General features: G+C 45.2%; 1 protein-coding gene across 1 annotated transcript in view; it reads left to right on the top strand.

The window, feature by feature from the left end:
* LOC103256188 (integrin alpha-9-like) overlaps window positions 1–18,514 on the top strand; it is a 199,028-nt gene that overhangs the window by 100,228 nt on the left and 80,286 nt on the right. Inside the window, exon 7 of the mRNA XM_021710451.1 lies at window positions 17,560–17,646. Within this exon, the coding sequence (XP_021566126.1) occupies window positions 17,560–17,646 (87 nt within the window). The remainder of the gene's footprint in view (window positions 1–17,559; window positions 17,647–18,514) is intronic.

Below are 18,514 nucleotides of genomic sequence, written 5' to 3'. Positions count from 1 at the left end.
GCCTGAGCCCGTGGGTTCAAGACCCGCCTGGGCAGCGAGACCTCCTCTCTACAATAAATCAAAAAATCAGCTGGGCATGGTAGCGCATGCCTGTTATTCCGGCTACTTGGAAGGCGGAGGCAGAAGGATCGCCGGGGCCCAGCAGGTCGAGGCTGCAGTGGCCGGGAGCGGCCACCGCACTCCAGTCTGAGTGACAGAGTGAGACTCCAACTCAAAAAAACCAAAAAACAAAAAAGTCACCAGCCGGAGACAGTGTTGTGGGATGATGACTCGCTGACAGGAGACAGAATTTCTGTCTGTCCTCTCAGAAACCCTCTGAAGAACTTGACTGTCTGGACATAAAAGTAGGAACTTTTGTTGTCTAAACGTTCATGTGACCTTTCCTTACACCATTTAGTGCTGCCTGAGTGTAAGACTTAAACACAGCATTCTTTTCCCACGTGTCATTTTTTTAGCTGCTAAACATTCATCTGCTGAGGAGATGCTGAGTCAGTGCTCCCTCCTTCTCCACCTCTCATCTGGAAGGTTCCAGCTAGAGGGGCTGCCGTCAGTCGCCAGCAGCAGAAGAATGGGGTGGATTGAGTCATGGAGGGAGGAGGGAAGAGGATGTCAAATAAGGAAGACAAGAAACAAACTCTTTCCCCAAACAAGCAGAAAGTCTGAGCTGTGAAACCGAGCCGGTCGGAGCTGGGGAGGGGGCGTGGAAGGTGCTTTCAGCTGTGCCCTGTGAGGTCATGGAACAGGGCAGGAAATCTGAACCTGGAGCCAAAGAAAACTCTCTTGGCTTTTTGTAAAAAAACCTGTTGAGCTTTCTTCACGAGGGAGCTGCCGATTGGGACTTGCGAATGGGCACATTGGCTGCCAACAAGGGGTCTCCTGGCCAGCTCTGAAGTTCTGGGGCCACTCTGCTTGCAGTCATGCTGCTGTTTCTATCTGGGTTGAGGGTAAGCTTCCAGATGGATGAGACTCCATCCCACCTTTCTCTTCCTGGTTGGGAAACCCACACAGATCAGAGTCTGTTTCACAGTTTAAAGGGCTATATGTGAAACACTTCCTTTCCTGGCAGAAATGCCACACTGAGCCACAGGTCTTCCTCTGAAGCCTGTGCAGTGCCAACAGCAAAGTAGCTGTGCATGAATGTCCTGGACAGTATATCTACCACTAGGAACATCACAGGGAGGCAGCCTGGGGGCAAGCAAATGCAGGGCCTTGGGGCTGAACTGACCTGGGTTGAAATCCCACATCAACCCTCAATAGCTGTGTGCATTCTGGCAAGTTGTCCACATTCTCAGAGCCTTGATTTTCTCATCTGTAAGGTGGGGGTTATGAGACCTGCCTCACAGTGTCAGGATTAGATGAGATGGGCCAGACACGAAGAAGGTACTCTGTAAATGTTGATCTGTTCTCTCCTTTAGCATTTCCTCACCACAGCACTGCTCTAAAGTTAGTTTCCTAGCTCCATTTTTTAGAAGAGAAACTGGAGGCCACCTGGAGAAAGCTGACATATGAGTGTCGCAGTGATGGCTGGTAGCCTGTGAAAGATTCCCACATCTCAGGAGCAGGGGACCCTGCAAAATTCCCAGCATCTGCTGCTCTGGGCCAGAAGGAATACTAGATGTTTCTGGCTCAGCAGACTGATTCACACCCTCTCCTGTGAGCCTGTCTTCCATGTTACTCCTGCCCAGGAAGCCATGGGTATTTCTAGAACCTAGATCAGTGCCACTCAGAGCATGGTCTCTTGACCACCAGCATCCACACCAGCTGGGATCTGGTTAGAAATGTGCAGTCATGGCCGGGCTCAATGACTCAGCCTATAATCCCAGCACTTTGGGAGGCTGAGGTGAGTGGGTTGCCTGAACCTGCAGGTTCAAGACCAGCCCGGGCAATTTGGCGAGACCTTGTCTCTACAACAAATCAAAAAAATTAGCTGGGCATGGTAGCGTGCACCTGTAGTTCTGGCTACTTGGAAGGCTGAGGTGGAAGGATCGACAGAGCCCACCAGGTCGACACTGGGGTGGCCATGAGCGTGCCACTGTACTCCAACCTGGGTGACAGAGTGAAAGTCCAACTCAAAAAAAAAAAGAAAGAAAGAAAGATGCAGTCATGGGCTTTCTCTAGAGACCAACTGAGCCAGAAATTCTAGGGGTGGGACACAGAAGTCTGCATCTTAACAAGCCTCCAGGTAACAGATGCATGCTGCTATCTGAGAATCACTGCACTATTGGCAGGTTATCCCAGAGCAAGGGAAAGAAAACCTCTACATTACACACTCTGAAGGCCCCGTTGCATGCTGGCGTCTGTGGACCATGTGGGCTCTCAGGTCAGACTCCACACTCGAGTTCTCCCTCTACCATGTAGTTGTGGTGTGACCTTAGACAAGTTCCTTCACCCTCCCTGGGCCTCTGGATCCTCGTCTGCAAAATGGGGTGATAATAATACCTGGTAAGAGTTATTGAGAAACACAAATCTGTTCATCCTAGTGAAATGCAAGCTGCGCCTGTCATGTGGTCAGAGTTCAAATGCATTAGTTCCGTCATCTAAGTGCTCAGCAGCCCACCCAGGCTGAGGTCTGATTCTGAGGGTGACATTGAATAGCCTGAGGGTCTACCAGCAACTGTAGGTGGCAGAGCCAAGAAGACTCTTGAAAAGTCCCTCAGTGACAGCCACAACCACCACCATGGTGGTGCCCACCACAGTAATTCATTAAATTCTAACTGCAGGGTTGTAGGATAGGAATTACTATCTGTATTTTCATGGGGAGGTACTTAAAGCACCATTTACTAAGTGGTAGAGCCATGTCAGTTTGAAAAAAAATCATTGTGCAATCACAATTTGAGAAGTTTCCAGGGTCCCAGTTCTGTCTGGGACCCTGGGAAACTGTATAAAGGAGAGTGGCTTCACTCTGCTGTTCCAGGCCCCTGCCCTCATTCCCTGGGGCCTGTCATGGACAGTGTGGGAGGCGTCTTTCTCAAAGTGGACAAAGAGAATACATGTAGGCATGGTAATTAAATGGGTTCAGGTTTAAGAGGCACTCAAGTGAATTAAAATCAATATATAGTCACATAAGTCTGGGAAACCATCCTAGCTGCTATCCTTAACATTTGGTGGGTGGATTTCTTTGTCCTGAAAGGTCCTGGTTTGTTTGGAACTGGCAGTCCCAGTGAAGCGGCTCTACCCTACAGACTTTATGAGAGAGAGTGAGAAAGTCACAGACCTGGGAGGCCGCTTGCTCTGAGTCTGAAATGCTCACACTGTTTCCCATTGGCACAGTGAGGAAGGAAGGGGTTTCTGTGATAGGGTCTTTTCCACTCTCTTATGCTGAGTTCAGGAGGGAGAAAGAAAGTGGGTGACTCTGGCACAATTCAAAGTATAGACCACACCTCATAGTGTCCCAGTCAGGGACAAGGGAGTGTGGTTAAGGTTCCCCCAAGGCGATGTGAGTTCCCAGGCACTTCCATCTCTCCATGGTCATAGGCCAAGAGGGTTCCAGAGGCCCAAGAGCTATCTTCCAACAAAACTCAAGTTTTCTTGGAGCTGGTGTCTGGGGAGTCACTGTGCATGTCCACGCATGGTACAGAGACCCGTGGGACTGGTGGTGGAGCTCTGCCTGCATTGACTCCCCATGCTGCCCATGCCCTGCCATGAGAGAGAGATGATGTATGGCCAGTCTCTCCATCTAAAGCAGAACTGAAAACCAGGATGGAAAGCAAGACACGTGAAAATGTTTTCAGAAGAAAAAAAAAAGAATGAGCAAACCTGTCCTGTGAAGGAGAGAAACATAGAAAATGACATGTGGAGACACAGAAAGCATTGATTAATTAGTTACCTCTGCAGGGTCATATCATGGAAAGTAATCAATAAACCAGTCCATTCATCTTTCCCTCACAGCCAGGGCAGCTCCTAACACAGTCAGAAGTTTAATGTTTTCCAACAAGTTCAGAACCAAGATACTGGATCTTAAGGACATCTCATGACTCTGCAGCTCATCCTTTTTTCAGAGAAGGGAAAATCATTAATTTTCCAAAAGCAACTCCAGTGAGATTAAAAGTAAAACCTACCATTACAATAATCAAAAGCAACCTTTGCTAGTTGTACATGTAAGTCATCTTAAACAACTGGGCTATTAACTGAACAAATGTCAAAACCAAAACCAAACAAACCCCATCTTCTTATTTATTCATTTATTTATTTAAGACAGTCTCTCTCTGTCACCCAGGCTGGAGTGCAGTGACACAATCGTCCTGGGCTCAAATGATTCTTCCAGCTCAGTTTCCCAAGTAGCTGGGTCTGCAGGCACACACCACAATGCCTGGCTAAATTTTGTTTAGTTTGTGTAGAGACAGGATCTCACTATATTGCCCAGATGGTTTTAAACGTCTAGCCTCAAACAGTACTCCTACCTTAGCCTCTTAAAGTGCTGGGTGGGATACTGTGCCCAGCCTCTATGTTGTTCTTAAAAATACAAAAGGGATACATAATGTCAGCGTTTAATTATATTGGCGGGTCCTTCTTAATTCAGGGCTGCCATAAAACTGTCTTGCAGTTGTTCTTATTGTGTATTGATCACTAAGAATTCTTGGCAACAGGCTTTTCCTTGATGTGCACACAATCAGAGTGCCCTAAGATACAGCCTGTGCTCCTTTCTCTGCCCTCATGGACTTTTCCTAAAGCTTGGGTTCTCAGCTGGTGTATGATTCTCTGTTGCATCAGCTACCAAGGCAATTACTTTCTATCTGGCATTTAAGGGAGGAGCTTGCTGAAGACAGAGATATGTCTGTGTACCTCCACACCTGGCACACGAGATGAACTCAATAATATCTGCTGAATAAATCTGTGCTGGAGTACAACCCCTATAGCAGCCACCGGGGCCTGTCCCTCCACAGTCTTTGAGCCTGCTAGATAAAGTTCTGAATAAGCGAACCAGTTTTTGAATGGTATTTTTTTGTATTTGTCATTTGTAGTAGCTTTTGGCCTATGTGTTCAAATAATGAGCTGATTTCCCTACTGAATTAAGTACTGGTATGACACTGGTAGATCACTGTGTCCAGTATCAGATTCCATCCTTTGAAGAACTGGTAGACTTTTTAGTTAAAAGAAAAGGAATAGCCAGGCATGATGGTGTACACCTGAAGTCCCAGCTACTTTGACGGCTGAGGTAGGAGGATCATTTGTGCCCAGGAGGTCAAGGCTGTAGTGAGCCAGGATCATGCCACTGCACTCCAGCCTGGGTGACAGAGGGAGATGCTGTCTCAAAAAAAAAAAAAAAAAAGAAAGGAAAGATAAAACAGTTGTAATAATAATGAGTTGTAAAATAGGACCTAATTGGGCCAATGCTTCTCTGATGAAGGGAGGCCAGTTTCAACCTTTGGTATTTGGTTCACCCATGCATTCACCATACAGGGTAATAAATGTGTTTCCTTGAACCGATTGGTCCTTCTCCTTTATCCCAGGCTGGGAACTCTTCCTGGGAGACAGCAGGGGCTGTATTACAAAGGCATATGGCCCAATAAAGAACACCGAGGCTACTCAGTAATTATTAAACCTGAGAATGAACGAAGGAATGTAAGAAGTAACAGAAAACATAATGTGTCTCACACATGAGAATTATTCTGTAGAAGCTGTTTCTCGTTTGAGGCAAAATAAGAAACACTTGTTGAATGAATGGATGGGCAGCAGCAGGTGGGCACCTCTTTTGGAGCCAGCTGTGGTCTCTAGAGTTTACCTCTGAATCCCTGCCCCAGGGGCACATGTCTTGAGGCTCCAGTCTGCCAGCTCATATGCAGGTAGGACCATATAATGCCAGGGGTCCTCAGCCTTCACCAGTGTTAAAAATCCCAGAGAAGGCATTCCCCCCAACCCCATACACTCTGGGTCTCGATCCCTTAACCTCCAAAATGGCATTGGCTGCATTAGCCCTTGGGACCAGTATTTCAAAGGCTAGTGTAGAATGCTTGTCTCAGATGATTCAAAATCCAGATTCCTGACTCTGCTTCTGCTTTAGAGGATTCCTTTGGGGAGGGTGGGGCACAATTTGCATCTTTATCAAGGCTTCCAGAGGTTTTTAATGCAGTCAATTTTGAGGTTCTGAACTTGGGTGCACATCAGAACCATCTAGGGAGCTTGGCATTTGTTTGCAGTGAGCCAGAGTCATGCCACTGCCCTCCAGCCTGGGCAACAGAATGAGACCTCAAAAAAAAAAAAGAAAGAAAGAAAAGAAAAATAACCTTGGAAGGCTTTTGAGCAAAACAAAGTACTGTGTTGAGATTCAACTGGGGCAGTTTGCAGAGGAGATTGGTGGGCAGCAGCTGAGAGTAGGGCATCCATCAGGAGGCCAGTTTGTGCTGGTCTAGGGGTAAGGAGGCTGGAGCTGACCGTTATGGAAGAAAAGAAAGAGAAAGGGGGCAGGAATCATCCTAAAAGGGGATGCCAGTTCCTTCAGGAGAGTCCTGAGATATGCCCAGGAGGGGCAGAGCAGATGTGCCAACCAGAGGGAAGAGATTAATAAGCTGCTACCCTCTGAGACGGGTCTCCGTGAGCCCACAGCATGATTAGTGGACACTGCCAAGGGTGCTAGACAGGGAAGAAGTCCTCTCTCAGGCCCCGTCCCTTCATCTGCGGCTGAAGGAGGTTCAGCAGTAGCTGCCTCGGGACTCTATTCCTAGCCCACAGCTCTGCCAGCTTGTAGAGACAGAGGGAAGGTGGAGAAATGACGAGGATGCCCTCCATGACCTGTCCACCCACCCTGGAGGCCACTTGCGACCATTCCTCTGTAGGCTAAGGCCTGCTCGTGTCTCTCCAGCTGGGGACTTTCTCTGGCTACAGGAGTGTGCTGCACCCAAGCATCAGGAGGGCCAGAAGTACAGGATAGTCAGTGTCTCCCAGGCAACTCTTAACCAAGGAGAGACAAGTTGATGGACAGGTGCCCTGGCTTTCTCACCTGTTGGTGGCACACTTCACCATTCCCTCACAGAGTGTCCTGACATCACCTCCCAAACAAATTGTACTCCAATCCTTGTCCCAGAGTCTGCTTTTAGGTTAACCCAGGTAAGTTTCATGTGAATGGGCAGGTCTTCAGTTCCAGAACGGTGTGTTCTCACATAGACAATATCTCTCAAATAGCATGGGCAGGATACTTGGTATGTTTCTGGAGGACAGAGAGCATGAGGAAGATGATCTTCATAGGGTTAGCATCATGTTTCCCGTGGGGAGTGCTCAGTGACATAGAGTCATGCTTTTCAAACATTCATGCTCACAGAGTTTAGCTGGAGATCTTGCTAAAATACAGGTTCTAAGTCAGCAATTCTGGGCTAGGACTTGAGGATCTGCATTTTTAACAAGCTCCCAGATGGCACTGATGCTCCTGGTCCAGGAACTACGCTTTGAGTAGCAAGGCCCTTCACAGCTTCAAGTTTAAACCAGTTTTGAATGGACTGGAGAGAAGGGAGCCTGTAGGTGGGAGGAACTCTTCACCATGATTACATTTCTAATCAAGATTCCTGGCCAGGAATTTAGAAAGCACCCAAACCTCTTCAAACACTTTACTCCTACATAACCTGTGCATCCAAACACCACTCATAAATTGTTGTTATGCTATGATGTTAAATTCTTTCCCATCATATCAGGGGAGAGAGCCCCACCTTGCTGAGTTTTCAGTCAGCCTATAAGGCAAAGGAAAAGAGTGATAGAAAATCAGAATACTTTGGTTCACGAGATGCACTTCAACTTTGAATTCTTAGTTTATTGACCAAGAGTTTGCAGGCTCTGGGAAAATATTTCATAAAATTAAAGAGTAGAAGTCAGTTTTTTAAAATCTAAGAATAATTCATTTGCCACTACTGTATTTAACAGAAGGAAAAACTTCCTGAATGAAAATCAAATACTCTACTTCTTAAGCTTTAGAGGGAGTGACTGGCTGATCATTTCACTTTGGGCTTTTCAGCTAGGGCTGGTTGACTTAGATTCGTTTGTTTAGATTCTTGATTTCATACCCCGCTGGTCCTGAAAAGAACAATCACCAGGATTTGGGGAAGTGTTTTTGTCTGTCTTCACTTTGGGAAAATAATGAAGATTAGCTCTAAACAGGGTTGATTCAGTGCCCTGAGGAGGCGCACACAAGAAAAGAGACAGCTTATTCAAGTCATTTTGAATTTGTATCAGTTGTTTAAGAAGTAATGTATTATTTTCTACTCATAGTAAAGCTTTTGAAGCACTTGTTTTCCTCAGGGCCAAGAGGACTGTTTTGGAGGAAACCCTACTGTCTCCATTTTGATCAGATAATTGTTCCTCTTGCAGCAGCTGGCCTCCAGAATGATGGGTGCAGGGCTGTTTCAGGTGCACTCCAAACTGCACTGCTTAGCTTGGGAGGGGAATTTTGCATTAACAGTGATGTGATTCATCTGTCTCAAACCTGTGTTTCGATTGTAACTTTTGCTTGCTTCATTTTTTTAAGCTTGGAAAGAACAAACCCAGAATAGTCGGGGCCTTGGCTTCCAAATGAGGTTTGACAAAATTTCAAGAAAACAGCTTGTCTTATGGTACTCTCTTTGCTCCACTCCTCCAAAGTCCCCAAGTGTGGGGGTCATCACCTCTGCTTCTCTTGGACTGTTTATCGCCAACTCCTACTCAGCAGAGGTAGGAGGGTCTCTAACCACTGCTTCAGCCTCACTGAGCTATCAGCCATATTTGACATCTGTGCTAGCGTCGCTGTGTGCCCTGGTTCCTTAAGGGTACTTTTAGTCCATCTGGTCTGTGTTCTATTTCAGGCTCCATTTCCATGGATCCTTTGAGGCAGGCAGGGAAGGAACTTTTCTTTACTGCTCATTGTATCGCATTCCCCACCCCTGGCCCCCTCTGATCCATTCTTATATCACAGCTAAAGATATTCTTGAAACTGTGAATCAGATAGTATGACTCCCCTGCTTAGAGCCCTCCAGTGTCTTCCCTGTGTACTTAGAATTAAGTCCAAACTCCTTCTTAGGAGCTGCAGGGCTCTGCATGACCTGGCGTTTCACCTGCTGCGTTCCAAACATGTGGCCTCTGGTTGGCTTCTTTAGCTTGCTGCACCCTTCCTCACACCCTTCCCCAAGCATGCTGGTTCTCCTGTCTAGGACACTCTTCGCTCCTCGCTTCAAGGTCTCAACTGAATGGTACCTCCTCAAGAGAGCCTTCCTGTCCCAAACCAGGGGTAGTGCTGTTTGCTTCCCTGAGGATGTTCCCACAATCTGTAATTATTACAGCTTCATAGAAATACCATTCAGACAATTCACCCTTGGAAAGTATACAATCCAGTGGTTTTTTTAGTATGTTGACAGTCTTGTACATCTATTGCCACTATCAACTTTAGAATATGTTATTACCTCAGAAAGAATCCTCTTATCTCCTAGCTGTTACTCCCATTCACCTATCCCCGTCACCCCAAGGCAGCCATGAATCTACTTTCTGTCTCTCTAGATTTGCCTATTCTGAATATTTTATGTAAGTGGTATCATTTATAAGAAATGGACCAGTCCTTTGTGAGTTCTGGTTCCACCACTTAGCATAATGTTTTCAGTGGATCCATGTCGTAGCCTGTATCGGTACTTCATTCCTTTTCATGGCCAAATAATATTTCATTGTATGGAAATACCACATTGTGCTCATTTATTCATCAGTTGATGAACATTAGATTGTTTTCACTTTTTGGCTATCATGATTTATGCTGCTATGAACATTTGTGTTGCAGGTTTTTGTGTGGACATATGTTTTCATTTCTCTTGGGTATATACTGAAGAGAGTGATTGCTGAGCCATATGGTAACTTTATGTTTGACTGTTTGAGGAACTGCCAGGCTGCTTTTCAAAGTGGCTGCACCAGTTTACACTCCCACCAGCATAAGGGTATAAGGGTTCCAACTTATCCACCTCCTCTCCTACAGTTGTTGCTGTCTTTTGAATGTAGTCATCCTAGTGCATGTGAAGTGGTAGATTGCTGTGGTTTTGAGCTATGTGTCCCTAAAGGCTAATGATGCTGAGAATATTTTCATGTGTGTTTTTTAGAGGTCTATTCAGATCCATTGCCCATTTGTTAGTTGGGTTATTTATCCTATTATTGAGTTGCAATACTTTTTTTACATATTCTAGGTGCAAGTTCCATTTTAGATAGAGGACTTACTAAGAATGTTCTCCCGTCCTGTGGATTGTCTTTTCACTTTCTTGATGGTGTCCTTTGAAACACAGCAATTTTTTATTTTGATGATGTCTGATTTGTTCATTTTTTTCTTTTGCTGCTTTTGTGATTACTTTTCACTTCCTTTTGGATCACTTTTCATTTTTGTCATCTTCCCCCATGGACTATCTTATCTGTGCTGTGAAGGCAGGGTCATGTTTGCCACTGAAGCCCCATCACCTAGAACAGGGCCTGGTACGGGACAGCAGTCAGTAAGGATCTCCTCAATGAGTTAATGAATAAACCAAGGAGTTCCCACGATGTAAAATTCTTCCTTGACTCACTAGGCAGCCTTCTGATTGTGATTGCCTTCCTCGTTGGCCTCTAGGGCAGGAGTTCTGGGGCCCTGCTGACAGGAGCTCCACATTGCACAGGGCAGCTACATCCCTTGTTGCAAATGAACACATCGCCCTTCTGACTCCAGTATTCTCCCATGATCAGAGGATGGAAGGTCTTCACAGCCAGATCGGCTGCTCATACCATGACATTTGAAAGCCAGCTTCAGAGCCTGTGTAACTGGAAGCTGTAGGCTCACACCAAAGCAGAGGGTGCTCCTTAGCCCCTGGGCACAGTGCTGCCATTTCCCCTGGTGCCATCTCTCTCAGTGCTACCCTGTGCTCAGCCTGGTCCTTTTACTCGCTTTCCCACCGTGTCCCCTGTCACTGCCTCTCCCCGCACAGTGCTGCACTCAAATGAGTCAAGTTCTTATTCTTTCAAGACCCACCCCAGAGTTCCTTTTTTGATCTATTTACTTTTTAATTTATTCTACCAGGTAAAGAGGGTAGTGGCACCCTGCCATGAGCTCTCAGAGCAATTTGTTTAGGCCTCTCGTAGCCTCGATCATATTAAGCATATGGTCTTTCCCCCTGTATTAAAATGCATTAATTTAGAGTCAACAGGTCTTTTTCCCACACACACATGTATTCAGAGCACAATGTCACATTCTATAGGGAGATTTGCAGGTCGGTTGGGTCAGGAGAAGGAAGTTAACATTGGAGGAGAACATGCAGAGTAGGTTTGGGAAGGGATGTGCCCTGCTCAAATCCTGGGTCCATTATTTGCCAGCTGTGAAACCCTGGGAAAGTGATATAACTTCTTTGCATTCCAGTTTCCTCCTTGTAAAATGGGAATGAGAAGCTACTGCACAGGATCCTTAAAATATGGATTTAAAACACTGCCTGGCACTTAGTAAGCCGTTACTGAGGAGGGGCTGACTGTGTGCTCCATCCTACACTCATCAGCGCTGGCAGCCCAGTGACAATCCTCTGAGGCAGGTGTTATTACTTCATTTTATAGGTGAGAAACTGGAGCCTTGTAGAACGGATGGCTAGTTTGCCTGACAACACATAGCTGGTATATATTGGAACCAATAATCAAAATTGGCTCATAATGCCAAAGTCTATCAACATTCTATACTGCAAACTCATGTGCTTTTCCTCATAGGTAGGAATCTCATGGGCCTTATCCCAAAGGATTCCTCTCTGGGAACAGGACTGTTTGTTCTGGTGAGACTCAGCCTGACTCATCGTTGAATGGGGCCAATAAAGTGTTTTCTGGGCATAAATTTTATTTGTTATCTCATGGGTTGACTCCTTGGTTGGGTAGGGAATTTGAGATAAAATGATTCCAAAACGTACCTGAATTCTAAGTTAACTGAGTTAATGTAGAAATTCTTCTACCAGCTCACAGTTCACAATTAGTGTACCTGGCAGAAGGAAAGGGTCTTAGAAGAACTCCAGAGTGCCAGACTGACAGCCAGACGTGGAGACATGGGGATGGTCTTCGGTTTGACAAACACGCATGGGAGCTGGGAAAGGGGAAGCCAAACTTCAGACTCTACCTAGCACTGAGCGTAAGCCAGTCACCAGCCTGACAGATTTTCTGTTCCCAAAGAACGCTGCACTGGTGGTCAGATAAGGCCCTACTACAGACTGAAACCAAAAGTGTGTGTGATTGGAGGAAGGAGCCCAAAGGCCAAAGAGCGTCGTTAACTTCATTATCCGATTCTTCCAGCCACCGCCTGTTACAAGCAGGGCTGGAGCCTGGTTCTGCTGGCCAAGTTCCTGGGACTGGGACCGCCGAGGTATGTCTGGAACAGAGAAGATCTTTGCCAAGGCAAGCATCTCTCATGCCAGGCAGACCAGCCACTGAGTTGCTTCTTGCAGTTCCTTCATCTGCATCCCCCACAAGCCAAGGCCTGTTCATTTAATAATGCAAACTCAGGAGCTACTAAGTACCAGGCTCAGTGCCAGACACTGAGAATACAGAGGTGAATGTGCCTACATCAAGTATACTCTTCACCATTGTTTTAAAAGATGTTAATTGATGGTTTTCTGATCCGGGGAGTCATGTACAGATGCCCCTCAACTTACATGGGGGTTACATCCCAATAAACCCATTGTGGGTTGAAAGTGCATTTAATACATTCAAGGTCCAAATGTCACAGCTTAGCCTAGCCTGTCTTAAATGCACTCAGAACTCTCACAGTAGCCTACAGTTGGGCAGAGCCATCTGGCAGCACAATATACTGAGGCGTGTGGGTTGCTTACCTCAGTGACCCTCTGACTGACTGACAGGTGCAGCCCAGTGTCTAGAGAGAGTATCTTACTGCTTCCTACCGCTTTCTACTGAATGCCTGTCATCTTTGCATCACTGGAAAGTTCAAAAATCTTAAGTGGAGCCATCATAAGTCAGGGATGTTCTGCATATTGGTAGAAGATTTAAATGGAATCCCCTATAATCTCCAGGGAGAAGCCCTGATAATGTTTCATCACATTGGATTTCCTTCCCAGCCAAGGAAAAGTGGGACTGGGGAAAATGCCAGTTATGTGAATCCTCTTAAAATCGGGTCCAAATTTTCATAGGAAAAATGTTTTTTAAAGTTTTGATTGGGACTTTGCTTGAAAAATGAAACTGAAAATTATGCAAATAAGTTTATTTTATCCTGCATTTAGAGGCACTTGTAGCATTGTACTTATAATTATCTGCGATCTCTTAGACCCAAGGCAAAAGCATATTTGCTTTATTGGCATCTTTAAAATAACAGTATTCTAATTTCTGAAACAAAAGTAAGAGTGAGGTACTGAATAAGCAGCTTTTGGATGTGAATTTTCCTATTATTTCATAAGATTAACATCTTTTGCTACATATTTTACCTTATTTTTTTTTTTTAGTATGATCACAAAAGAATCATTTATATATGAATACGGATATAGAGTGCCTGGTTACCAAGGAGATACATGACTCCAAAATGACCCTGGTTTGTGAGGTTCTGCCCTGGGCATGATCTGACACCAGGAAAACAAAGGGAATCCTGTGTTGCCTTGAGGTCAAGTGATCCCCTGACAGTGGGGAGCCTTGCAGATTTTATAAACTTCAGTTAGGACAGTTTTCTCTTCCTTAGTGCGGATTTAAACAGGAGTTCTAAACAGGTGAACATTCCCCTCGTTCCCTTTCCGTTGCCCCACCTGGGAGCAAATGCCCAGTGCTTTCCAGTGGCTGTCAGTGCCAGGAGCGTCATGGTGAAGAGTGTCATCTGAGGTCAGGTCACCAGAAGCAGCACATGAGATGGGTTTCCTGCATGGGTGATTTATCAGGGAAGTGTTCTTGGGGGAAGAGGGATGAAGCCAGCAGAATGAGGCAGAGGAAGGAACCACACAGGGACGGGGTCTCAGCTAGTGTCTGTTTCACCCAGTCCTGTGGGGAGCTCTGGAGCATGAAGTGCACAACAGAGTTGGTCCCACCTTGAGGCACAGGAGATCTCCTTTGGTACCCACATCAATCAGCAGCTGTGCAGTGCTTGCTGGGAAGGGTGTTGCAACCTCCCAGGCAGAGCGACTTCATTCATCGGGGGCTGTGGTACCCGTCTAGTAAGGGGGTTCTGGGTGGAGCATCAACAGCAGCCATATAGGGAGTCACTGTGCTTGCCAGAGCCCATGCTCAGGTGGGCCTCTGTGCCTCCTTGAAGATCTTTGTAGTAGGAGGAGGAGTATATAATTTAAGACTCTTGGTCAGGGCCATGTCCTGAGTATAGTATCCAGTAGTTGGTGTAAATGGCTGTGTTGTGCTCACAAGTGGCAGACAGGTGACCCAGCTCCATCCCAGGAGCCCCTGAGTTATGAACCATGAGCTCAGCTCTCATTCCTAGAGATGAGGTCTTTGGCTCTCCCTTTTTTTGCTTGTCTTCACCAAGATTCAACCAGAATTTTAAATTTTGTATTTGACTGAGTAGAAGGGAATAATGAAATAAATGCTGGTTTAAATGTTATTTTCTAGCATTTTGGAACTAACAAAAATGAGGTAATTCAGAAGCTCTTGAGTGATCAAAAGTTCAGTCATCTTAGGACAAAGGTAAGTAAACTGGGGATCCCTCAAATTCCAGAAAAAAAATCTTTGAAGCTATAATCATTCCTTCACATACATGAAAACTGAAGAAGTTTTTGAGATAATAAGTCCAGAACTGATAAACCTTTGACTTAAATTTTAAAACTTTCTTCTTGTTTGAAAGGGATTCCCAGTGAGATATTAAACATTAACAAGAGGAGTTGGGAACTGGACTAAGTAATAATGTGTGTGTGTGTGTCTATCTATCTATATAGATCTACATAAATCAGATAGATATACACACATGTATACACATATACATATATATACACACACACAAATGCATACACACGTCTGTATACATACATATGTGCTAGAATACTGTTGAGAGTAATTATACCAGGATGACGGAATTAGGACTGGTCCAGGGAAACCAAGAGTGCTGAGGTCACCCTAGACTTTGGCTCACTGCTTCTGATGTCCATATGCTGATTATCTAGGATTTAGAGTAGCTTCCTCCTGGGCCAATAGTGAGTGTTGTTTTCAGGCAGGAGGAATATGGGGAAGATGGTGGTGAGAGGCCACCCATGGTGAATCCTTATTGCCAATCTTTGGGACAGGCAGGTCTTGAGACAGCATTTGAGAAGTTATTCTCTGGTTATCTTTACTGAAATTGCCAATGCCTGTTCTCCAGGTTCCAAGAGCAGCCTTCACACTTCCATCACACTGCTTCTATGCCTGGAGGGCTCCCTTTCTGAGTTAGGAGCTCTACGAGGACAGGGGCTAGTGTTTTTCAGACCTGAGTCCTCAATGCTGGATGTGGTATGTGATATGACGACTCAGCTACCCAGTGGAGGCTTAGGGTCCATTCTGAACCTGTACCATTTCCATAGTACATGTGTGAGCTTAACCACCCATGAATGTTTTGGGGGCAAGATGGAAGAAGAAAACCTTGGAAGGAGGGCTAAGGAAAGGTGTTCCTGCCATTGAGAACAACTGAGACAGTGGTGTGGAATGAAAGCAGGCAGAGAATGTTTGTAGAATAGTAACATTTGTGTGCTGTGGGGCAGGCGTGGAGGACAGTAACAGGAGAGTATGGGCCAAAATGGATTAGGATTTGGCACTTTATTCTGTTTGCAGTGGGGAGAGGCCTGTTTTAAGAAGCTTCCTCCAGCAGCATGCAGAATGGACTGAAGAAAAGGAAACTTACAACTGTGTCCCCCAAACATTTTTACACAGAATTGCTTATTTTATCACTTACTATTTATTGAAAATGCTTGTCCCAGGCCCTGCAGGCAACTGGGGTGTGGCCCAGGAATCTGTGTTTTTAAAGAGGCTATTGTAAGACACATGGCTTCCAACCATGTGATACTAATGTAAGTGGTCTGGGGTCTCCATGGGAGAAATGCTGGCTAGGGGCATGGAGAGACATTAGGAAACTTACAGTCATTGAGATCAGTTACTGCCAAGATTGGATGCTGAAGAGATATATGAGAGTTTAGTTTTACATTTGTACATGTCTCCTATCTTTTGTTTCATTATATTTTGGGGTTTTTACTATTGTTTCATTGCTATTTTCTAAGTAAAGTTGTACTGATGTTTATTAGACAAAAGTATGCAACTCATTGCGTGCCCAGCTCAACAAACTTTCACAAAATGATTACATCTGTGTAACCAGTCCCCAAATCAAGAAAGAACATTCTAGTACCCCAGGATCTACCTTCTCCTTATTCCACAATTACTGTCTTGACTTCTACCTCTATAGATTAGTTATTTATCTTTGTCTTTTCTTTGTGTTTGTGTGTGTGTGTGCATGTGCGCTAATGTTCATAATATTTTAGAATAGCAGTATACATATACAATTTAAATAGATATATTGTGGTAAATGCTCATGTGTTTTACTGGTTTGATGGTTTGATGCACAATTGAAAACTTTCATCTCACTTGCCTGAAGGACTGAAAGTGTTGATCTGAGCTGAGATGTGGGTCTTGGAAATTGGAGGACCTCTGTAGCTGCTTCTTCTCTAATATCTGCAGACATACCATCTCCCCTTGCAAATCTTGATTTGCTTCAGTGACTCTCAGAGGCCCTGTGGGTTAGGAAGAGCCCCTTGGCTCTCCTTGGACCTCACTTGGAAGTCATGTGCCTGGATGGAGAGACAGCAGCTCCTTGTGGCCTCTCCTGGTTCTCTTATGCCACTGTATGTGGAATCCAGTCTAGGTCGGCTATACCTGGAAACCCCTCCTCACCCTTGCACCCATCCCTGCCTTGGGACGACTTGCAGGTGAGCAGCCCAACCCTGGCTGCTGCGGGCTTTTCTTAATATGACTTTCTTGGAGTTTGTTTTTCTTAAACCACCAAGATCTTGAAAGATAGGACTGGAGAAAGGGGCCAAAAAGATAACTTGGTTGCCTTTTTTTTTTAAAGTCAGGATCTCTCTCATTTTGTCATCTGGGCTGGAATGCAGTGGTACAGTCACAGCTCACCACAACCTCCAACTTCTGGGTTCAGGCAATCCTTCCACCTCAAGCCTCAAGTAACTGAGACTATAGGCATGGTTCACCACACCTGGCTACTTTTTTGTTTTTTATAAAGATGGGATCTTACTATATTGCCAAGTCTGGTCTTGAACTTCTGGACTCAAGTGATCCTCTTGCCTCTGCTTCCAAAAATCCTAGGATTACAGGTGTGAACCACCATGCAGTGCTTGGTTGCCTTTTAATGCAAACCCTAGGAGGCCTCCAGCTCACCCAGTCCTAACCTGGTTCACCAGGACAGCCCCAGGGTTTAGACTTGAAACATGAGTTAAACATGAAGAGTAGTTTGTCTTCTGTACCTATCCTCCCAGGGAACTCATAGGAAAGGTGGGCAGCCGGAGGAAGACTGGAGGCTTGGTCTGGTCTAAGGGCTCCTCATCCCATCAGTCTGCTGTCTGAGAACTGCTCTAGAGGACTCGATGGCCTCACTGAGGCCACCCTCACACACCCGCCTTTCCTGTAACCAGCCCATCTATGGTGCTTTTTCTCTTTCAGGAGGAGATGGGTATTTCCTGTGAGCTGCTAGAATTGGACTTCCTCAAATGCAGCGTGGGATTTCCATTTATGAGGTCAAAGTCGAAGGTAAGAGTCAGGTGATGGGGCCCTTCCTTGGCAGCAGGCCCCAGCCCTTCCCACCAGCCACTCCACAACTGCCTTCCTCCTGGTGTTTTCCCACACCCTTGCCTCTCACAGCAGCTGGGGTGGCCACTGAAACCCTACCATGCTCTTGTCTCTGGCGATATACACCAAGGTATACTCCAAAGGGGTTGCATGGTCTTTCTCTTTGATCCACATATCATACCCCAAATGTAAAAGTCATGCCATGGCCTTTGCTCTTTGGCAAACAGCATTTGGTTGGCCCTCCTAAAATGTTTTTCTGAGGTATTCCATGCTACTTTGAGTCTCCTAGACAACATAGAAAATGTGGTCTGTGACCTACAGTCCTAACCCTGTCACTCCTCTGGGCACTCATGGTTTTTTGAAAAGACCTCTCAAAACATAAATAACTGTATTCTACTTCATTTTTTTAAAGTAAAAGAAATTATAATCACTTTGGTATTTTTATGGAGACAAATTTTCTAAGCTCAAATTGTGCAGTATAGTATATTCAGATATTCATGGAGCATTCTAGTATGTGCTGTCATTATAAGGAGATACAAACATAGCTAGAAGATGTGGTTTTTGGAAGCAAAACTAGATTCTAAAAGACCAGGTCTGCCTTTGGACATGGAAGTTATTTTCCCTGCCATGATTTGAAGGAAAGTTCATATTCCTTTGTCTACCCTTTTTTTCCTTTAAAAAAAAAAAAAGTGAAAGTGTCATCCTCCTCTCCTTCCCAGGTCATAAAATCAGACTGTTTTCATCTCTAAGGTTTTTTGGTCCAGGTACCTAGTAGCTGTTTTGTAAATCAGTAGTGAGAATGTTCTAGTGAGAGAGAAGATTTGCTCAT

Source organism: Carlito syrichta, unplaced genomic scaffold, assembly GCF_000164805.1.
Source record: "Carlito syrichta isolate Samal-C Ts95f unplaced genomic scaffold, Tarsius_syrichta-2.0.1 Scaffold289019, whole genome shotgun sequence".
In the NCBI taxonomy this organism is placed as follows: Eukaryota; Metazoa; Chordata; class Mammalia; order Primates; family Tarsiidae; genus Carlito; species Carlito syrichta.
Note: the sequence above shows the minus strand (reverse complement) of the source record. Positions and strands in the feature narration are given on the sequence as shown.